The sequence below is a fragment of the Argiope bruennichi genome, chromosome X2 (genome assembly GCF_947563725.1).
Source record: "Argiope bruennichi chromosome X2, qqArgBrue1.1, whole genome shotgun sequence".
In the NCBI taxonomy this organism is placed as follows: Eukaryota; Metazoa; Arthropoda; class Arachnida; order Araneae; family Araneidae; genus Argiope; species Argiope bruennichi.
The window spans coordinates 130,241,044-130,265,723 of record NC_079163.1 but is presented as its reverse complement, the minus strand read 5'-3'; the positions used below and the strand labels follow the sequence as shown (position 1 = coordinate 130,265,723).

General features: G+C 29.7%; 1 protein-coding gene across 3 annotated transcripts in view; it reads left to right on the top strand.

Moving 5' to 3' along the window:
• The first annotated feature begins 1,284 nt into the window (after positions 1 to 1,284).
• The window catches only part of LOC129960679 (uncharacterized), a 58,278-nt gene continuing 34,882 nt past the window's right edge, over positions 1,285 to 24,680 (top strand). Inside the window, exon 1 of one of the 3 annotated variants that reach the window (XM_056074246.1) lies at positions 1,285 to 1,846. In XM_056074246.1, coding sequence (XP_055930221.1) covers positions 1,774 to 1,846 — 73 coding nt within the window. In that variant the 5' untranslated portion in view covers positions 1,285 to 1,773. Of the gene's footprint in view, positions 1,847 to 19,360; positions 19,380 to 23,569; positions 23,658 to 24,680 lie in introns of those variants that run through there. The other 2 variants (XM_056074250.1, XM_056074249.1) reach the window with 2 other exon arrangements.

The window sequence follows — 24,680 nt, the reverse complement described above, 5'->3', positions numbered from 1 at the left end:
CATTACTACTTATCAGATACGTGTTCAAATTGACAAGAGTTGATTCCAATAAAAAAAAGAAGAATTAATCACTCATTTTGTAACAAATTTTCCTTTTACATTTTTTTATTTGTCAAGTTTTAAAATAATTCCTTTTTTGTAGAATTTTTAAGCTTTATTCTAGTTGACATGAAATGTTGTATATTTAATTCTTTATGCGTAGAGTCATTATTATGTAAGAATTGTCTTTTGATCATTTCTATAACGCAAACATTACTTAAGTTTCAGTGCTTTTAATAATCCTAATGTAACCTTCCCATTAATTTTATAAATTAATAATTGAACTTCTGTAGAACTTAGATAATTCAATTTTTTCACCATCAAACTTTTATCTATGAAATAAAAAAAAATTATTCATTGTGGAATTCTATTGACATCCCTTTTCTTGTGATTTGTATAAAATCAAGCCATTGAATCGCAGAACGAAGCATTTGTCTTTTGAAAAACAGAGATAACTTCGTGGTTTCACCATTATTTCCTCTGTAACAAAGAGAATTTTATCCCATTGTTGACACTGTTTACATCTTTTTTACGACTTGTTCAGAATCCAGCCACTGAATGCAAAATGGGTTTGGAGGATGGTACCTTTCCATTTTCTCAGGGTTGGAGATCGTCCCTTTGTAATATTTTCTTAACAGGTGGGGAAGGTTGCGAGCACTAAAAGGTTACCCATTGCTTCTCCCCTTCCCCTGAAATTTGCCCCTTCTTCACACAATACTGAAGAAGGAACGGAGATTCCGAAAAGTTTACTTTTCATCTTGGAAACTTCCCTCAGGTCTTCTTACCGGAAACCTGAAGTTTAACAGATACCTGAACTTCACAATCGACTTACATTCTCTTCTGCTTAAAGATGCATGTGCAGGACGCGGAGATGGTTGAATTTTAACTTAGAAAAAGTTTCTGAAATACATCTGTTTTGCGTGGATAAAAACTAGGTTTTAGTTTAAAAAAAACTTCAGTAAATGTTTTCTCTCTCTCTTTTTTTTTTTTTTTTGACAGAAAAAGGGCGCAACCGAAGTTGGACAGTCTGCTTACTGCAAATTCAATTATTGTTCTCAAGGTCACATCCTCATCACTATTAGACAAAACTTTCTGAAAAAAAAAAACGGTCTTAAGCTTTCTAAACTGACTCACGGCGTTTATCTAAAAATGAAATTCAAGCTTGACGAATGAAGTTTTTCATGCCTTTGTTGCTTGCCGGCTTTACCAAAGCAACTAGAGTTGATCACTTTTCATTTCTTTGCGCTGAGAACTTCACCTACGAAGAAATACGTTGCGCTTCATTTCTTAGTTCGGGACTGAGTGCGGAATCTCATTTGCCATCTGAACAAATCGCCTTTTGTTCTCAGCAACATCAGTAAAAACAGGAAGCGGTCTAGTGATTCTTGTGAACGAAATTCGCGTGCCTAATATGACCCGTTAGATCAGACGGAAAAAGTTGAATTGCTAAAAAAGAAAAAGAAAAAAACGCAGAGAAAACAGGTATAGATGCGCACTACCCATGTCTGAGTGTGGGTATATGAATACAATAACATCGCAGAAAACCTGAAGAGAAGAAAGAGAGAGAGAAATTGAAAGAAAAAAAAAGATCAAGATCGGAAGATATTTTGTTTGATGTGAAAGTTTAGAGAAAAGCTTACGGCAGAAAAGTGTAAACATCTTCGATTGAAACAGATGGATCCAAGAATTTTATCTTCTAAGTAAAAACATTATGTTTAATAGAGATCTAGAATTATGAATCGGATGGGAAAGGTAGCTCCTGCGTTTTGTTTCTTCATACTTTTATTTACTAGTCATGTGTATTCTGGTGAGTATTTTAAGATTTTTGTTTTATTTTCTTGATTTGTTGAAACAATTGAATACAGTATCGAGATAAATCCTGTTTATATTTTTCAAACTGGTTTTTATTTGCATAATTATTAATATAAAATATTTTGCTTTTCAATTATTAAGAATTACCGATAATATTATTGTCTGAAAGTTATTTCCGCATCCATTGAACGCAAAATTAACTCGATATTGAGTAATCTTTTTTATTTTCAAAGAGCTGTTGCGTAAAATTAAATAATTGTGTATTCAAATATTTTGGAAAAGATATTTTGAATTAATTTTATGCTTAAATTAAAATTCACAAACGAAAAAAAATAAATAAATAAAGTATTTAATTGCGATGCCTTTGCTAAGAATCTTTTTACATCAAGGCAAAAATATGATAAACTAATTACTTATTCAAAACTAGTTTTTAAAAAGACAAAAGTGTGACTAGTGCTAAGAAGCATCATAACGATGTATGCGTCTAAGACAAATAAACCACCTTTATGCATTTCAGAAAGATAAGAATGCTTTATTAAGACGCATTCTTATAATTGGGATTAGTAAGGAGCAAATAGGTGAGTTTTATATAATTCCTTACTACATTAAAAAAAGCTACTTTCATTCATTTCTATAATTCGATTGTTTTGTCTGAGCTATTTTGACTAAAATTATGTCAATTTACTTTTTGAAACTACAGTTTTTAAAAATTTTTAACTTGTAACCAAATTTATTGAAATCAAAAATTTTAATGTTAATATAAAGGAAACATTGAACTACTAAATAAAATGTGAATTCATATACACAATGAGATATCAGTAGAGAACTAAATATGTAAGGTTTATTTTATACAGAAAAATATGAAGCTTAAAAACTTAAGTTCCGAAATATTTTAAGATCCAAGTGAAAATGAATTTCTTTAAAATAATAAATTCAAAATTATATTTAAAAATTAAAATTACATTATAATTAAATTTATTTTAAAGCGGCAGAAGAAGAAAAAATAAAATACTTACCTTAAACAATGAATCCAATTCAGCATTTTAAACATCATATTTAGCCCTTGCGCCATAAAATCCTAAATAACAACAACGGCAGTCTAAAAGCGTATTACCGTCTCCAAACTGAACAACATATTTTGAATAGAACGTTGCTTGCATCGGGCAGCGTTAAAATAATGTCTCAGTTATTCCATTCGGGCTACGTCACATGGATCAATTTAAACAATTACAGTGTTGCATAGAAATAGCTATTCGCAAAAACATTTGAATCTATTCGTATTGATTGCATATAAATAGGGTTTACAAATAATTTGACGTTGGAAGTCAATGTGATTCTGTTAGTCAGAGCAGTTTTCGAGTTAAAGAGAATATTTTAATTCGATTCATTAACTGTACGCTCATTTGACTCTAAGAAAGTAATGAATAGGGATTGCAATACCGGACCAAAATTTCAATACCGGTATTCGGTATTTTTTAAATCTTAATACCGGGATACCGGTTTTAATACCAGTATTAGAAATTTTGGAAAAAGAAAGAAAACACAGGTGTTTCTTTTTTTTATTTGCCAATTTTGTTAGAGAGTGTAAATATCACAAAAGATAATTTGTAACTTATAAATTATAACAGTATATAATCCCAAAAAAGTAAAGAAACATCTTATTTATTTAAATCACAAAAAAAGTGTAAATATCACTTTTCAGTTTGTGGAACAATTACAAATTTTTGAAATGTGATCTTAAAAAGCATAATGCATCAATTGTACTCTTATTAAGCCTGAAAAGTAATTTTGTGCAAAAATTAGCATTTGTCGAAAACGCTCTTTCGGCATCTACGCTAGTTGGTGGTACTGTTAGCAATGCGCGATATACTTTTTCCAAGTATTTACATCTAAATCATCTTCAAATAAATCGATTTCTCGTCGGATGCTTTTGGATATAGCTGATTTCTGCATTGTATTTTGGTTCGTTGAAATTTTTTGATTTATCGCTAATTCTAATTTTTGTTCAAGAGACAATTCCTTTTCACTATCGATTTGAATTGGTTATTTTCTTTTCTTCTTTTCATTTTCATTTTTAAAATCCTTATAATTATGTAAATACCATAAGTCATTTTCTATTTTGGTATGCCTTTCTTCTGTGCGATTTTTCAATGTAATATATAATTCTTCAGATACTAATGTGTGCTGTTCTTTCAGTGACTGCAACATGAAATTTATTGTTGCATTAGCTGTTGATGAATTAGAATCTCTCCGACATAATGCCTCAGTAGTCAGTTTTATTGGAAGTAGAACTGATATAGTTCTGGATATTAAGTCAAATTCATTATCTGAAAAATTAATTTACAGGTTTAAGTCGATTATTGCTTTTTGGATTGGATTTCTCAGTTTCAAAAATCGTTCCATCATTAGGAGTAAACAGTTCCAATCTAATAGAATCTAATATTAACATATATTCTGTTTTATTTATTAACATATATTCTGTTTTATTTTCAGTTAGTATATATTTTAGTAATATGTCATTTTTTATAAGAGAACGTTTAAATATCTTAACAATTTTTCGAACTTTATAAATTATAGTAAGCAATTCTCTTCGAAGTTGGAATCCGAAGTGTCTATATCCACAGTATTTGGATTCTTCTGTTTTTTAAATTTTTGGTATAATACATCTATTATTCCTAACTGAATTCCATGAGCATAGCACAATTGCTGATTTGCACCAATCAACTTTGAAACTTTTTTCATAACTGTTGCTCCATCAATCATTATGGATACAATTTCTTCTTTCAGGGATAATCCATGTTTCGCTAATTTAGATTTAAGCAATTAATTAAGCCATTAATTAGTTAATTAATTTCGCTCGTTAGGGAGACATAAAAACAAAAACGTATACTATTTTGCTATGTTGGCGATCCCTGAACATATCGTGGAGACAATTTTAAAAATTTCTAGTAAATACCGAAAAACCGGTATTTAAACTTGTGAATACCGGTATAACAAAATGGTACAAATGGCTCAAAATACCGGTATTCGGTATCCCGGTATTGCAATCCCTAGTAATGAAGTATTTCAGGGCTTCCTACGCTATTGATTACGCTCCAAACGGAGGTAACATACATAGACATTAAAGATGTGTAAATGTTGATAAGAAATTATTCAGTAAAATTATCCAATATTGCTTAGCAAAATTCATTTAGAAAGGCCTCTGTGGGAATAGAACATTTTATTTAAATTTTAGAAATAAATGAAATTTGAAATTTCTGTATGCTTCCTTTTTTATTTTCCTGCTAGTTGATATACTCGATTTTGCTCAAGATAAAAAGCCTTTATGTATAATAATTTAGATGCAAAAACTACTTTCGTATTAAGTATTATAACATGCAAAATACTTTTATCGTTTACGTTTAATTAAAATGCGATTATCAATTGAAATTTTGAAGTATAAGAAAGAATATTTTGTCGTTGATCCATTGACTTAACTTGAACTTGCTTTTAAGCATGTTTAAATTGCTGCTATAAAACAAAAGAAAAGAATTGTCAAATGACATATTAAAATGAAGAAAAACACTGGTAAAGTAGTTCAAAGTATAAAAAAATGGCAAAAATTTAGTTAATTTTTAAGTAATTGAATTTTTGAAAAGTTGACAATATTCTTCCTCTTATCTTATGGAATAAGATAAGAGGAAGAATCCGACCCAGTTGTGTAAGAGGAGAAGTGGGTACACACTACGACCTTTAGTTATATTTTGATAAATGCAAAGAACGAAAAATTTTGGTTCATAAATGTTTGTGTGGGGTATTTTTGCAGCCCAAATGGAGTCATAATTTATAGAAAGGATTATAAAATCATAAAATTTATTTTTGCATAAGTTGATATACTCAGCGTTGCTCGGATATCAAATATTTTTAATGTAAAGATTAATTTTGTATAAATTATTATAATACGTATAATCCTTTTATTACACTTGCTTGGCCTTGAGCCTTAATCACTTGTAATCGCTTGAAGATGAATAATTCTTTCTTTCCTTCCGTTCTTCTAAGCATCGTTAATTAACTGTTTGAAATCTTAAAGATATGAAACAGAAATTTTAAACAGATAGAGTAGATCAGATTTGTGTTACCTTATTTCAAAATCGTCTGCATTAAAGTTTGAAAGAATTCATTACAACTGAAGAAAAATTGCACATGGTGGAATTTGGTATCACAGAAAATTTAAATTTTTAGATGGTATTCAAACATTACTTGTATCATAATTTACTCCTAAGACACTGCAGAAAAAATGCCAAATTTTGGTTAATTTCTAATTAATTATATATTTAGTTAACTTTTGCACTTCGAAAAATTGACAGTCTTCTGTCTGAAAGTGAAAGCTGATATAAACATTTTATAACATTGCTATATATTTTTAGAGCTGAACTATTTAATTTTCAAGCAATCGTTATTTGAAATGTTTAATATTTCATATCAGCCAATCTACCATGCAAATATTTCTAATTTTAAATGCTTTTTAAGATTTAAAAAAAAGAATTAAATAAGAGAACATTTATGTATTTTGCGTTTGCAGAATCCTGATGAAATATAAATGTTGTACGAAAAATCCAGTCAACCAAATAATGGACCTTGTAATTGACTTCTTTGTCCTTTAATAGTACTGATCTAAAATATCTGTGATTTCATAATGAAAAAAAAAAATTATGTCTCATACAATGAACAAAAATTAGTGGTACTGTTAATCAGATTTTTGGACGACTGATATTTGAAAATTTTTTGCATTACATGCTTAATAAATCGAGATGCTGAACAGGTTCTAAAAAAGGATAAATTGCGAGAAACTTTTGAAATATGAAATTTTTATTTCATTACGATCAGTTTTTCAGGATCACAATAGCCTGGTGACGTTGACATTAGTTAGGAAATTACTTTCGACATATCTTAGACCCGTTCATCGCAGAAGTTATACCTGTAGCTGAAATGCGGAAATTTAAAAAAAAAAAAAAAAAAAGCTATGGCCAAGATGTCACCCTCATTATTTGACCATGGAAAAAATAATGCAGCCCAACCCTGTCCTTTTGAAGCAGAAAAAGAAGAATTAATCAAATTAAAGTAAAGTCATTGAATTATAGCATGAATTCTCTTGAGTTTTGAGTTTGAATGAGAGTTGAATTTTTCAAAAGATATTAGGGCCGATGTGTATTCTGCCATAAGCCTATATCTACGCTGGTTTGAAAAATTAAGTTATTTATTAAATATATCTGAACAACATTTAGTTTCGAATAAAGGAAGAGGAGAAAAATAGGTGCTAGAATTCTTAATCTTACATTCCTCAGTGTCATATATTTGCACCATTTGCCTTTTTAGAAGTAATAATTAATTAAATAGTTTATTAAATGTATTTTCTCTCGGAAGTTTGAAGGTTTTTCAATAAAGAAATTTTAACTAAAATATTAATACATTTTTAATTAATTGCTTAAATATTAAAGCTTAAAATTGATTTTTGAAATAGCTTCTTTTTTTCATTCTTTAGATTCCTTCATATAAATTCTTTCAACTTCTGTTGAAAAGTGAAAACTAGTGAAATCTTGGATTTATGCAGATCCAAAATGCCAAATAAAAATTTTTGAAAAAATATTTTCCTACATCATTTTTTTTTTCTTTGTGAAAATTTATTTTTATTAGATGAAATGATAATTGCGTTTGTATACAGAATATTTAAAATATAATTTTAGATATATTTTATTAAAAATAACGCTTTTTTAAAAAACTTTATCTGGTAAATTATTTAAAGTCTTTAATTCCATGGAAATAATTTATGAAAATTCAAAACAAAATGACAAAAAGAATTGTCTTATTCATTGATGAAACTGGCCAACAGAAGCATTTTCTTTCATTTAATTTTTATCAAATTTACTTTCAAAAATGTTGACAAGTTAGCGATCTATGAACTAATTAAGATTTGTGAAATCTAGGAAATTTAAATGTATTTATGCAAAAAATATTTTGTCATTTTATTTTTTCTTCTTCTTTTTCTACTTCTTCTTTTCTTTTTTTTAGAAGTAAAAAAATAATTCAAAACATATTTATTGAAAAAAAAAAATCGAAAATGTTATGAAAGATTCTGAAATGGTGCGTCTTTTTAAAAACCTTTAATAACATGTTAAATCGTATATAGGAAAGCATCATATAAAATTGAATACCTTTTTTTATTTCATTGAATAATCATTAATTAATCAACGAGATCAATCGAATGAAAATTAATCTGTGAGATTTTTCTTTCATTGTTTTCTTTTACAGCTATCTTAATTTAGAAACATGAAATTCAAACCCAATTCCTGTTCTTCATTATTCAGATTTGTGCTGTATTTAGATTAAAATTACCGTTCTGCTTGGCTCAACAATTTAACTCAAAGATTAATGTGCTATGGTTACCTTGCACTGAGCAATGACAGGGCTGTTCTTGAACCGATCGGACCATTTACTCCCAGTTAGATCCTAACAAGCTTCATGTCAGAGTGTAATCTTTTCTCAATTCAGTGGCGTAGCTATGCTGGGAGAGGCAGGTCACGTGGTCTGGAAACCTTTACAAAAGGCTTAAAATTATTTAAACACTTAAAAAGTTTTTCCTGAAAATTTTTAGAATCTTTTAAGAAATATTGTTGAAATTAAATTAGGGGATAAGGAATGTACATACTCTTTATTTTACAGCATGATTTAGTGACCTAGTTAAATCAACTTTCTTGATTTTTCGATTCAAATTCATTTTTGAACCAGTGATAGAAAAATCAGAATTCTGTACAGGAAAATCACACTAAAAATAAAAGAGTTAGGCCTCATTTTTAAAAGTAATAAAAATAAGAATGTCAAAAGAAATATTCAATCTGCATTACTTTTCCTTTTCAAATCCAAGTTTTTGTTTTTAATTCACTCTAAATTAGAAAATATAAACGGGGGGGGGGAGAGACTATGTGGTGAAAATTTACAGGAAATCGGCGGAGAAATTAATATTTAAAAATGGCTTCCGTGTCTCATAAGGTCGGCTCTGAAAAATGATTCATATTTGAAACATTGCCATTTTTTTGTTTCATTTTGTATAAAATAAGAGCTGTTTCATTCAATTATTTGTTTAATGTCAATTTTTTTAGTAGAATAAAAAACATTTTTAGCAAATAAATTTTGAACTCTTATTTAATTATGTTTCATTTCAAATTCAAGCTTAAATTTGCTTTCTTTTTAAATTATTTTTCCTCATACATAATTGCACGATACTATTTTAGGCTCGGTTCGTCTAAGTGACCTTTCATCAAATAGTAGCAAAATATTATGCATTTAATAACATGGCAAAGCGCGTGAGCATAAATCCAGTAGCTGATAATAATAAGTAATCAGTAGGGAAATAATAAGTAGCTGCTCGCTCCGCTCATCAACCCCCAAGAACCATGTTATGATTCTTTTCAGGATCATGACATGATCTCAGCTCGCTTTGTTCGCTAGCCATATAATGATGCATTTCTACTAATAATAAGTAATTATAAGTAAATTCATTTCTAAAAATGAATTTAAAAATGCATAAACGGTTCGTATTCATTTCAAATCAATTATTAAAAACTAAATAATCTAATTTCTAAAATTTGAATTTTCTGGTAACAGAAGGATAGAGATTTAAATGTTAGAAAGTCAAGGTATATCATTTGGAGAGGTTTAAAAATCAAACTGAATTTACTTTTCAAATTGTTTTAATAAGTGTATTTCATAAAAAAATAGTCACCATAATATTAACAACATTGAAATAATCGCTGAAGACGGTGAGTATTCATAAGATTCATTGAGTCCTGTCACTTCACTTTTATGAATACATCATATCACTAAAAGATAACATCCATTTGATTTCGCTCATTCCGATCGGATCTTTTGATGGAGGATTCTTCAACACTTTCATTTGTCCGAAGTTCTCGTTTTCGATCTTCGATTACTCTGACTTTTTCATACTATCCAACTTCAAAAAAAAAAAAAAAAAAAAAAAAAAAAAAGCTTGGCTCACATTTAGTAGAATTGGTTTGTCTGCAATAATATGTTTCAAAGATGTCGAAAAAATACATTAAAAATTCGATTATTACTTAATTTAAAAAATCTCTCTCTATAAAACACTAACGTAGGTGGCACAGAAATCGCTCTTAGTACTTATTGCCAAATGGCAACAGTCCAATTTAAATAAATCGTTAGAAGAACGTTTCAGACTGCCTCATTGAACTTTATGCAGTTATACTTAATTTAACGCTTCGTTAATGAACGAAGTTTCAAAATAATAGCAATGTTCTGGAGAGTCCGCATCCCAAAATCTATTCAGTCATAGCAATATAAAAATCAAGAAATAAGTGCCAAAGTTGTATCGAGAGTGAAAATAAACTGAATCATTCCAGATGTGACCTAACTACAGAAGATTATGTTCAGACTTTTCAGCAAAGATATTTATTTATTTATTTTTGATTTCCTTAAAATTGAATGGACTATATTTTGAATGTTCCTTTCTGTGCCATCTTTTAATTTATTTTCAATATTTTTTTTTTAGTTTTTAAGACACAACCCATTACAATGTTTTTAATGTTATGTTTAAATTCAAATTCACCCATCAAAACGTTCAACCACGTACTTTAAATGAAGATTTAAAAGAAAAATGCTTTCTTTGGACATTAACTCACTTCTGCTTTTATTTCGAAATATAGATATTCTTTCATTTCCATCTGCAATCATTTGTAGGAGATTCATCCAATTAAATTCCTGTTAGTCGTAGCGAATAACAAGGTGAAATATTTTAAAACGTATTGCGCATTCATCTTTTAACAGCCTAACAAGTCATGAGCGAACAAGCTGGCCACCAATGCGACTAGTGAATGCGAAATTCTAAAAAAAACTTTCTTTTTATTGAGATACTCTACCCCGAAAGTGACAACATGTTAAATTTGATACCTTTAGACTCAATGGAATATTTTGAACTATTGTTTGTCGCTATCATGTTTGTCGCTTGACATAATTTATAATGCCTTTCTAGAAACACTTTTGCTCTAATGATTAGTCGTAGAAGCGAATTCTTAAAGCAGTCTATACTTTCTACACACCTTACATTCTTATACACATTATTGTCAAAATTCGCTCGTGGGCTTTCGAACCTGACATAGCCAACTAATCTGGCGATTTCCCCTTTCTGCGAATAGCGAACGCTATTGTCAAAAGCCTGGATAGCTCCTTTGCTTTACAAATTCTTCCTTGTCGAACAAGTGCACAATAGTCATGACTATTCTTTTCAAACGCCTTCTTGGTAAAAATGGGCGCAGTAACCAAAGGCTATCTATGGAATGTTCATCACAAATTAGTCTTGGGACTGACTTTTGTTAAGAGAATCCTGAATTCTTTAAGGTGACGGGAGATAAGCAGGTGGTTTCTTCTGCAATGGAATTCCAAAGAAAAGAAAAGGTGGAAAGTATTCAAGAAATGCGTGAGTTGAAGCAAGTCCCGCCCCTCCTATATTTGATGAAATATGAGATAAGGGATTCTTTAAAACTTTACTTAAAGAACTGATAACTTCTCTCTTTTTTTTTTGTATATATAAGAATTATACAACGAGAAAGTTTTGTAATCGTCTAAAAGTTTCCTCTTTGAGATTAAGATTCCTTCTAGATCTTCCTTAGAACAAAAAAGGCATTTTTGGAATTGGTGTCTAGTTGTCGGACAGTGAATACCATACTCCAAAATGCAATCACTTAAAAGATGAAATTTTGTACATGGTCTTTACGCCAAAATTGGAGACTTCTTTTGGATTGTTTTCTTTTGAAAGAAGAAAAATTCTTTTAACTTTTCAAAATGCATACTTGATTCCTTTTACTGTATAAAGTAGCTAAACGCAAACCTAGTATATTCAAAAGTAGGGGGGGGGGGAGAAAATTACCTACTTCTTCATGTACAAGATTGTTCGTCACTTCATAGTCAATGAAGTTGAAGGTTAGTTGGAACAATAGTGCAACTATTTAACTCTGCATTAATCGTAATATTAAATCACTGTACGAACTAGGATACCGTAATTTTTTTCAAGCCATAATTTCCAAATGTGTCGATATACAAAATTTCAGTTGGTAAACTCAACGACGAGTTTATTAAATAATCTTAAGCCTAATCAATAATTACAACTAATGAATGGTTAAAAATTTATTTAAGAGTGATAAATATATTTGGACGGTGTTTATCTCTGAGCTCCAATTGTGGATATTCGGAATAATGAAGCTCAATTTCCACCAGCTCATACTGCCAAGGCTCCAGGTTCGAAACCCGATTTCATCAAATATTCACTATGTGTGTCGACCTGGTGTATGTTAAAATCTGACGTCGAGGGTGAAATGTCCTGCGACATTAAATTCTAGAAAGAGGCAGGCGGCCCAAATGCCGTTCTTTTCATCTGGCCAGGATTCGAAAGTACGAAGTCTGTTCCAAAACAGCCGTCATGTTGCTTAATAACAGAATATTAATTTCTCACCTAATTTTTCAATTGAAGGATGTAAAAATTATTTTATAATTATTCTGAAAAATATAATGTCTACTATTTGAATACATCTTGATTTTACTTTCTGCTTTTCAGAATAAAAAGGTTTGCTTTCTTTTCCACTTATGTTGTAGTCCTCTGAATTACAGTGGCATATTTTGGGTGTCATTTTATCAAATTTGCTTAACTGAAATCTTCTTTCGTCAATTTTTTTCTTCTTGCCTCATTAGACTTCATCAATCGATCAATTAATTATTCGCTGGCAATTTTTTGATCATCTCCGAAAAATCTCTTTTTATACTTGGTAACATTCAGAGATATCTCTAATTACCGAAATATTAAAGCGTAACTGCATTATAAAATTGTCTTGTTTCAAGATGAGGCTTAAGTATTGAAATTTTGTGATGGATTTCTTCTTCCACCTCAGTTTATTTTCTCTTGTCAACTCATTAACATTGTTGAAAAATATCTTTTGATGCTTCGGAGATATCTCCAATTCTTGAAGAGAGAAACCATTTTATGAAACGGCTTTGTTTTACGGAGATATTTCCTTCAAACTGCCTAAGTCTGTTTAAAGCATCTACAGATTGAGATAAATTTACATAATTAAACTTCCAGAATTAGCGTTATAGCAGCAATTTAGCAGTTTTAAAAAGCAGTGCTTTAAACTCATTCAATGATTTAATATGTTTATTTAATAATTTGCCCCGAAGTTACCCAATGGTTTTTGGTTACTCCCGCCTCAGAACAGAGATGTAAATAAGCTTGCTGTAAGAACTCGCCTTTGCGTCCCCCCCCCACCGACCAACCAAACCAAAACGACTCCTGACTATAACTGATACTGGCATAACACAATAATTCGCCTATTTGATATTTTCTTCAAGCAGTAAAGCTTGATTTCAAAATTGCAGTACATAATATAATTTTTAGTACAACATAAAACAAAAAACTAATTAGTGTTTGATTGTCATATAATCTGAAAGTAGCATGATTTACATATTCTTACAGTCTGATCAAAATTCAATCCTAGTCTGCCTATCCCAGCCCAAAAATTGAAATTTTATTTTGCAGCTGCAATAATACTGGTAAATTCTTGAATTTGAAAAATGAAGAAAATATCTCTATTATTCATGATTTCTTATGTCAAGGTGTATGCAAAGTTTTAGAACTTTTTCATCTTTGGCAAATGCGATAAATAAATCAAATAACAAATCCCGAATAATAAATTAAATATGATATCCATCACTGTTGTCAACACCATTACATATTATGCTTAACACGGTATAAATATTTTCACTTTTCACTAATAAATAAACAGAAAGAGATAGGAAATTTTAAATATGGAATAATAGACGTATTTAATATTCTTTTTCATTATCTTAAAACTTTGATATTAGGGTAAAATTTAATATTATTTTCTAATGTTCAGTTGGGGTAATGACCCCCCTCCCCAGTTTTACCATTTCGGAGGGGGGGGGGTCAAATATCCCTGTGCCTATGCCTTGCCTTATAGTGAAAATAAAAATTTGCCTAATTTTGCTCCCACAAATCCAGTGCCCTATTTGACCGCTCCCTAGTTAAGTCGCTGCCTCAGAATGGCCAGGACAACAAAGGTTTCGGTACTTCACAATTCAAACTTGAAGACCACATTAATGAAAAGACGTTATAGAGAATTAAAGTGGCTGTTGGATAAATCGTGACTTGAGCAAATAATATTAAAATTATGCAGCTGAAAATGTGCTTTTAGACCCTAGTAACCTCGCTTTCTTTAACTGCTAACACATGAGGTTCACATTTGAAGGGAGTAAGGAGGAGAAGAAAATTCCACAGATGAAGTGAGCATGCTCACATTCTTTCGCAAGCTATTTTTCCCTCACGTGAGAGTAAGGACTTTATTTTTGTACATACCAGCTGTTATTTTTTTTATTTCATTCCTTCTTCTTTTAGCGCCAAGATGGCGTAAAGATGGAGTTCTGGCCTTGAAAATGAAGGCTCGATTCCACTGTTCATCTGACATATGTATGGGTCTGTTTCACGTTGAATTTATTGTCATAAATCAAATAATACCTTTCCTTTGGAGTGGGGTTAAGTCTTGAAACGTAGGGTGCCATTTCAGGTGTCATCGTTATCATCTTATCCCTCTTTAATAATGAGATATGTTCCAAAATTGCTCTTGTATAGTTTTAAAATGTTATTTTGTTCAAGTTAATCTAAAATTTGACTTCCCGTTTTCCCTTTTTGAGCACTACGTACTTTAAACGAAGTATGAATATGCTTCATTTCTAAACTATTTTTGTAGGAATTTGTAATATATTTTATAAGGCAACAAATACTTTAAAGGAACATTGTAACATGACTGCTATACTTATTTTACATAATAAATAGCAATAAATCCTATACTCATGTTAGAAGGAAAATGCATACAAATTGTTTCTCAATGCAATCAGTTAATTCTCATGTAATACACAGTATTCATGATCACGTGAAAGCAAATCTAGCCAATTTAATTTTGGAATCCATAAAGCAATTTCAAGAAGAAAATGCCATGGCATCTCAACACAATCCAGACAATGAACAGTTACATATAAGTTCCCATCATTAAATATGCACACTTATTTATCTCAAAAAACTTTCTTTTTAACATTTTCATTCACTCCTCAATTTTGAAACTTCGAATGGAAATCAGTCTCAATAATCGTTAAACTCCATCTCAACTTTAGCCGCTCCTATTTTTCTTTTTATTTCAACAATTTTCAATTCTTCTCAATGACTACAATTAAACTTGAATAGTTTAATAAGTAGTTAATTTTAATAAATGTTTTATGAACAATTAAGCAATGCATTTTGAAATATATCAATTATTGTTTTATTAGCCTTCATTAATTGATGGGAATTTTAAATATTCATTTCAGTTCTGGGCCTGAGTGTCTTTTTTTTTCTCTAAGAAAAATTCACTATTGAATTAAAAAAAAATTTAATATCATTCATTTTCAGACAACTTTTGAATCAATGAATTTTATTTAACCTACTAGCTGCCACGATACCCATTTGGCGATTTTTGAATGTTACATATAATACTCAGCGCCAAAAATAGATCTGATACGCCGTACAGTTAAATTTCATTTGATATATATCAGTCAATATTTGGTGTAGCAGAAAGAGTGCATTCTGTGCTTCGTTTCTTTACAAATAAACAAATTTGAATTTCGTCTGTAAGTTGAAGGGAACAGAATTGTCATATTTGAAGCATTATATTTTTGGCTTGGTTTTCATGTTATAATGAAATACCGTACAGAAGTATGTCATTTAGAAGTGACAGTAAAGATCTGTTACTTACTCAATCTTTTTTTTATTATTATTTAAGTGATTTTATTCGTCATTTTACAACGATAGTCTTTTTAAAATCATCAAAAATTTTCAAAACATATATGATTGAAATATAATTAAATTGTTATTCAACTTTCTTGTGCATATATATAACTTATTCAGTAAAATTTTAAAAAAAATGGCAGTTAATGGGTTAAATTAATACAGTTTTCCAGCGAAGTTATTTATGTGAAATGCAACAGCTCAAAATTAGTTTCTAATTTTGGCTGATTTTCTTACACTCATTTGCATCAGTTTACACAACTAGTTTTGAAAAAAAAAATGTGCCTTGTAAGACTAATTACTCTTAATGAATACCATTAGGATAGACAGAGATTTTACAATGTTACTAATTAAACTTTTTCGCTCATTTGACCGTAAAGAAACTTATAGACTAATTCCCTAAGGCACGGTTCAGTTGAAGCCGGCAACAGGTGATCACCGAACCACGGTTATTCTCGTTTTCGAATGTAAATTCAACTCTTCTTGGTTAGCCAAGAACTAAATCACCCGAGTAAAAAGAAACTGAACAGATACATTGTTGATTTCAACGTCATCATGCTGGTCAATGACTTAAAAATCCATGAAGGCAGAATTTATTGCAGATTCGTAGGGAAGAAAGATAAGGTGATTAGTATTTGAACTTTATTGCGAAAGAAACTCCGCGAGAAGTGAACTATAAAGGTAAATTGTAGTGCAATGGAATGATTACACTTTTTTTTTTTTTACTGAATCGTGTACGAAGTGTACAAAATCGTAGAAAAATTCGAACTTGAGATTTTGATGAATCTCGACTTTTCAAACTATACCAAGACCAAAAAAAAAAAATGTCTGTTTGTGAACACAATGGCTCAAAAACCAAAATAACTAGATGGAAGTAATTCGGTACGTTGTCTTTATGCCTAAGTGTAGATTCCTGCCAAAATTTGGATGAAATCCTTCAAAAGATACTATGCATCAGTTTGTCTGACTGTTTATCTGTGAATATTCTCTGGTTTTTCTTCGGTAGCTTGGTAATTCATCGCCTTTCAAATCTACCTGTGATTACGATAATTCGAGAGTCATCAACTGATAAAATTCTGCATGATCAAGAAATTTCAAATTTTGGACCAAATCCGTTTATAGGAAGTGTGTCTTCAGTCAATCCGTGTGCAATAATACAATTTTATTATTCAAAATGCAGATGTATAACAAATTTCGGACCAAATCCATTTTATAGATGGCCATCTCTCGGTCTGTGCATTCACATGTATATGAATGTTACAATTAAAAAATGAAGCGACTTAGATATAGAAATTTAGTATACGGCATTTGTGACCAAAAGTAACATGTGTCAAGTGTTGGACTCAATTGGTTGAAGATGTCAAAAGCGAATACTACGTTAATTTTTCCCATTACACTATGAAGCACAAAATGAGCCTAATTTGGTCAGTAACCGCTATTTTACAAGTTCATCAACTTGGCATGAGACTCACATGCTGGCGTTTGTTTTCCAATATTTCCTCAGCGTGTAGATTTTTAAGCCAATCGCTATTCCTCCTTGGCACATAAATATTGTAGTGACATTCCACGTCATTCCATTTTTCAACCCATCCATTAAGACTGAGCACTCTACATTTTGAAAATGTGTCTATTTCTAGTAATAATTAAGTCCTTTCTCTGATAACGTCGATGAATGTCTTGGTAACGTACAGAGCACAATTTCCTTAATTTTGCAAAGTACAATTTACATCTAAGCAAAACCTGCGAAAGTGTTCTCTCCGAAACTTTTCCGCATATTCTGTCATAAAAGTGATATCCCTCCCTCCCTTTCCACCACATAAAAATTCTGGTTCTCAGAAAAGTTGCTGAACTCCACCAATATTCGCATTTTTATTTCTAGAGTCCCGAACCTAAGAATTTTACGCTTCATAGAGTGGAGAAGAAAACCGAATACTCATCTTAGAACTTTTTTTCTCGATCGATCCAAGCAAGCAATTTTACACATAATTACAATTTGAGTACTAGTATTACAAACCAAATTTCATTTATTTTAGTATTTGCATTTTTGAATTATCCCTTTTACATGCATGAGAATTCATAGACCGACAGACGGTTATCAACTGAAGGATTCAGCTCAAAATTTAAAACGGACATGCATTTTGAAAGATGAAACTGGATACCAAATTTCATTCATATAGCTCCTTGAATTTTATAGTTATGTATAGTTTTATAGTTGAATTTTATAGTTCACTCGGGCTCGGACAGACAGACAGTTACATTTCCTTTTCGTAGAATTCGTACAAAATTTGGCAAACATCTACATGTTTGGGGTAAAGAACAAATACTAATTTTCCTTCGTTTAGCCCAAAGCGTTTTTGTGTTATTGTACAGACAGACAGACAACACGAAAAATATTTTTTCGGATTCAGGAGGTCTGAAACGGGAAGATGAGTCAAATCTCGAGATCGAATTTTTGATGATTACAATACTTTCTTTTTGTATTTTTCATATAAGAGAAAGTAAAAAGTGAAACATTTTTTATTGCTTTTTTAGTGAAGTACATTGATACGAAAACAGATAAGGTGGTCACACAATACGAGCGTATGTAACTAAAATTCAATTCAGGAATAAAAAAAATACTATTTATAACTTTGGAATAAAAGATAATATTTTAACTTTATGCAGATAAGAAGTTCAAAAGAATAAAGAAAAGTCAGAATTATCAGTGATTTCGAATAAAAAAATGTTCGATTTAACCAAATTTTACAGCAATTTTAGGTATAACGCAATGGACGTGTAGTGTACATATAATCAACTTCGGGGGCCACCCATTAAAAAAAAATTCTTTAATTTCTGATGAACAGCAACATAAAGCAAGAGTTGATCTAGAGTCGGAAGAAGATGAAACGGCCATTACCTTGATTTTCTCCAGGGCAAAATTTTCTAAAAATAGTTAAATGATTTTATTGATAAGAAGAAAGACAGGTTTTTGCAAACAAGCGTTATGGTAAAAAAATCATACTTCCGGAACTCTTTCAGTGCTGTTTGGAAGATGATATCCTTTCAAGTCAAAAGTTCATTTCCTTTTCCGACGAAACAAATAGTTACCAGGAAAGAAAAAGCCTCGCTTCTATAAAGTTTGTGAAGTATTAAAAATAGGAAAACGAAGAAATGACCTTATTAAAAACAGATTTGCTGAATATCAATGCAGGAAGTAGAAACTTGATTGTCATCCTCTAAAGAACTTTCGTTTAAGCAAACTTGAATGGAGCTGAATAATGATTAGATAGACCAGCGTGTTTTTCACACAACATTTTTATTTTTTACATTTTATTTTCACTGCCGAAAGATTGGGGAGGCATGTTTAAAAACTGAAAGTATGAAGGCAGATGTTCAATTGACTGTTCAGAAATTTAAAAAATTGTGTATTCTTTCCAATGGATTTTAATTGGTATGAAAAATTCTGTTTAAGGAAATTTTTATCTCTGGAATGACGCATCACTGTACGTTTTTCGAGTCACGTAGCCAACTGACGAATTCAGCTAGTGGAATACGAACAATTGGAGTATTTTCAGTTCGCACGTAGTTTCTTCCGTTGGAACTGGCCGGTCATTGACTTTTATTATTGATACACTATGGTGATTTTTTTTTCAAATTAGTAAGTTTGCATAAGCTTTTTAATGATTTTTTTAGAGTTCACATACCTGTGTATTTATTTCCTGAGTCACGAATTAAGTGATCAATTCCGTTACTCAAATTTAAACAGTGCAAATGTTTGTTATTTTCTAGTAGTTTTTTTCGCGCAGAACATTCCGACCACTTATTTTAAATAACAGTTCGATGCGCTTCTGAAAAAAAATATCGGTATTGTTTTTTTCCCTTCAAATGAACCAGCTTTTGAAAGTTTCTTTTTGTTTCTTTTTTGGAAGGAGAGAGCATTTATTTATATTTTAGACAGCTTTGGCCCTTACATTTTGTTTAGTTGAAAAGTTGTTGACTTTGATTTGCAATAACAGTTACAGAAACAGGAGAAACTTAGAGTTACAGGAGTCATTTTTAAATGACTCCAAATTTTAAAATTATTCCCACATTTTAAATTTTAATTTAATTACTCCCAAATTTAAAATGACTCTGAAATTTTAAAATGACTCATAACACATTTTTCACTTGTGCCTTTTTTAATTTCTGAAATTTTGAAAAAGTCTTTATTCCTGATACTTTTTCGATATTCTCTAACGCAAAATTCTTATTAAAGAGTAAATATTTTTAACCCAATGTTACTGGATTCAATCAATTCAAGGCAAACGATTTATTTTTAAAAAATTAATATTTTAACCTTTTTGGAAGTTAATCCACTGGAAATACGCCATAGTTGCTGGCCATTATGAGGTAAAGCAGCTTGCAGCAAGAATGAAGCTAGTATTGGAAATCAATATATTGTTTTAAATCATCAACTCAATGACTCTGCTTGTAAATGGTGTAAATAACCACATAGTAATTTTTGTATTGGAAGGGAATAAATATTTTAATCCAAGGTACAATTGTTCATTCATGAATGCAGTTGTTTGAAAGAAAATCAATGTTTTAATTCGAGGTTTACTGAAGAATTGATCTATCGGAGACGTGCCTCATTTAGTGGTCATTATTAATCATATATGTTTTTATCAAGGAATAAAGCTCGTAAATGAATTCAATATCTAGGGACGAAGTAAATATATAGAGGCTTTGTTTGTAAATGAAGAGACAGCTCTCAGGAGCTTTCGTGACTGAATTCCATCCTTTTTGATATTGCGCTGGTCGATAAGGATCAGTTCCAGTGACTTTATTATTGCTTTATCGGTCCTTCACTTCCATTAACGAATAAGTATCCTGTGAAGCGTTCATGTCAAAACTGTAAGCAATCCGGAACTTCCCTGGTAACTTTTTCTGTAACTTATAAGTTTTGTACCATACAAAACAAAATTTCAAGTATCTAAAATTGGATAGAAAATTACAAAAATTATGTTAAAATTTGCTTTCAAAAGATGAAATGCACCCCCAAGATACCCATGTTCTAATTTTTTAAGTACTTGTGGCAGAAAGTAACCTGTAAAAGAAATGAGAAAAATTAACCGTTAGAAATCGTCTAATCGTTTAGAAAAAATTGATTTAAAAATAGCTTATTTTTTGAAATGGTTATTAATCTATGGCATAGCTTGAAATTCAGAATGATAGAAAGTCAAAAGATCCACTGTGTATCATTAATTTTAACTTTGACGAAATTTTTATATCTGATTCAAAATTTATTTTGTGTAATTAAACTACATATAAAATAAAACTTGTTTAAACTCATGAAGCTTGTTTGATATCCCTGAAATAAGCTATAAAAAAAGATGTAAAAATTGCAAAACTAGAATATTAACTTTACGTTGATCTGTCAAAGCAATACAAATTTATTAGCCTTTGAGTCATTTCTGAATCAAGCTCTTTTCTGCAGGAGACCTGAATTGTTAACAGCTACGTTTGATTTATTCAAATAGAATTTCAGTTGTGAAGTTTCTTTTACTCCAAATTAAGATCTTCTTTTCTAATAATATTTTTTTTAAATATTTCTTTTATTTAAAGAAAATTCAAATCCGGGTTACTTCAAAAGCTATGATATGCCGCATCACTGGTGAATCATTTAATCAGGTTTCACTGATATTAAAGGAGTTCAATGAAATTGAAGAGCTTTCGTCTGAATCATAAAGTTCTAGAATGCAAGCAATTACTTTTCAGTATTTAAAACTAAATTCTGTTGAAATATATCAATTACTTTTTCAAATAAATCTCATACAAACATATCAATTGCTTTTAAAACTGAGTTCTGCTCAAACGTATCGATTACTTTTAAAAGCTAAATTATGCTCAAACATATTAAATACATTTAAAACTAAATTCTATCCAAGCATATAATTTAATGATTAAACTAAATTCTGCTCCAGCATATCATTTACTTTTAAATACATTAGAATCACATTTTGGAATATTTAGTTGAACATAGTTATTCATTGTATAGATTTCCTAATTTTCACAATTAAAGTTGCCTTCAATTCGAGTCGAGTTTTTTTATAGGTCCAATTAATACATTTATTCTTGTTGTATCTCATTTGAATTTGATCATTTTAGAATAACTCGCTAGAAGTGAATACTCTAAGAAAAGTACTTATTTATTTGACAATATTTCAGAAGAAAAAAAAGATCGAAAAACTGGAATCCCCTAAAGCAATGTTATCTTAAACATTGTGTTTGCGTAGAAGACAGTTGCGGTCGCGAAAATTTCTACCTTCTATTCTCAGATTCTTAAATAATTTTTACCAAAACTAATTCAGAATAATTACATCGACTAAGAAATTTTACTGAATTTTTATATTTTTTACTTTGTTAAAAAAATTTAAAGTAGCGAAAACTTCTACAGTATCTTCCACTTTCAATTTCTTCAATAACCTTTCCCATAAACAATTGACAGGAAATTTCAAGAAAGTTTGCGGAATAACTTTAAAATTTTTTTTTAATTTATCATTAACTATTGCCTAATTTTTTATCTTCTTTTCTAATTTTGGGATAGTTGCAAAATTTTAAGGTATCCAAATAGGTTCGGAGGGTGTTTTTGAAAAAAAAAATTAATGCTTAGATTATGTTATTTTATTAATACAAGGAAAAAATAATAAATAAAAGTGAAATTATTTAAATATATATGTAGCTGTTAAAGAAAAAGCATATTTTGATGTAAATTTTTAACATTTATTTACAAAAACTAGGATTGATGTAGAGAAAAGAATTGTTACAATTTTTCATTTTTCATTGTAACATTACATGTGTAGCATATCTTAAAATGTATTTAACTATTATCTAAGAATTATATTCAAAAATAAAATTTTTGTGTGTAATATATGAAAGTATGTATGAAATTTTGGAATTTTTTCAACAATATTTGCATTAAAAAATCATAAATACACTTCTAGAGTATTCAATATTAAATCCATAGTTTATTACATTCTGCAAAACATAACGTGCACTAATTAGAAATTTCATTAATATATCTTGATTATTTTTTGAAATGTGACGATACTCGTACAATAGAATTAGGAAAAAACTCGTTCTTCAGAAAATACATTTAAATTTTTTAAATGTTTATAAATAAGCCTCACTTACATGTCAATAATTTGCTATAACTTGGCTTCTAATTGACATAGAGACAAAATAAAGGTATCTCTGGAAACAGAAACGTACGTATTTTTTGAAACTCAAAAAACATTAAAATGTGAAATTTCATCCAAATTCATGCTTTCAACCTGGAGTCTCAAAAAATTTATCCGTCCGGAAAGCTGAAGAATTTCAGACACTTTGGCTTGAAGTAAATGTTCTATATCTAAAAACATCTAATGTAGAATTCTGAGGAATGACAGAAGAACTCATCTACAAAACTGATGATGACTAATGTCCTTATTTTTGTTTCCAACTAATAATCTTACTTGCGAAGTGCTTTTTCATATCCGTTAACAGTGTGTTGCATGAAGCTGATGCTTAATTTAGAACAATGCTCCGGGTTATATTATGCGATACTCCTCCAATAGCTAAAACCAGCAAAGAAGGATCTCGTATTTGTGAGTTCAAAGAAAGGATATCACTGTTTACAGTAGAATAAAATTGTGCAACCTTTTTATTTGTTTGTTTGTGAAGAAGTGTGAAGTCGAATGCATTGCTTCATTCATCGTTTTAGAATTCGATGAGAATGGAGGACATAGCTGTTGCTTTTAAAATTGATATTTTTGGGGAACATCATTACAGATCATTTCTTAATTCTATTTTGGTTGACTTCTCTCCTTTTTTGAGACATAGTTTTATAATAATTTGGTTGGAAATAGTTTTAAAGCTTTTCAAATAAGAGCATTAGTTTTTATCCAGTCCTGATCTGGTAAGTTTATTTTTTATTTTGGAGAAGCATTATTTGTTAATAAATGGAATATTGAACGGGTATCTGGAACGTTTTATTTCAGAGTCAGTTGTTTGTATTCTTTTCAATGATCATTTGATTGTGATTTAATAAGAAACATGGGATTAGAAATTCACTGTATCATAATTAAAGTAAAAATATGTTTAATGGTAAATATAAATAAAATTTTATCCTATTATAGCTTTAGATCTTTGTTCCGATTTGAGAAATAAAATCTTTGCTGTCATTTTCCCTCTTCAAAGCTTTTTTTCCAAAATCTCTCTGTTGAGCCTTTTGTAAATGAACTGAATGCAAGATTCATTTCATTAAATTTATTCTTAAGATATATGTTGAATAATTTTTTAGATATTCACATGTAAATCTACTTTTATGATCATTATTTTTTTAGTAATAAAGTGGAAAATTTAATTTCGTTTCATTTGCTTTATAAAAGTTTGAAATTGTTTGAAAATTGATTTGAACTGCATATTAAGAAACTGTGTAAGCTTATTTATTTTATTTTATAAACAACTTAAAATTTATATTATTCTTAATTACTTTAGAAAGTGACTAAAATTATTAAATAGATTTTTTAAACTGAGAGCCAAAAACTAACACTCATGGATATTTCTGAAGAAACTTAAACTATCTTTTCAAAAGTATTGAACTGGACTAGTTTGCTCAAGGACAAACAGTGAAATTAGAAATTACTCGAGTTAAAGAAAGGTGAGAAAGCTTTGGATATTAAGCACCAAAGAAAGAAAGATGGAGGAAGGAGAAATTTTCGAAACTTTACTGTGAATTAAAAAAAATATTTTTGTAACGATAAGGGTTTTTTTAAAAAAAAATTTATAAATAACAATATTTTTTTAACAGATAACACTTGAATGAAATTTTAAATTGTACTTAAACAATTTTAAAGGAATATAGGATCAGTTTAGGTAAATGAGAATGAATTTTGCAGAAGTTGACATTTTTTTTTTAAATTTAAAATGTTTTTATAAA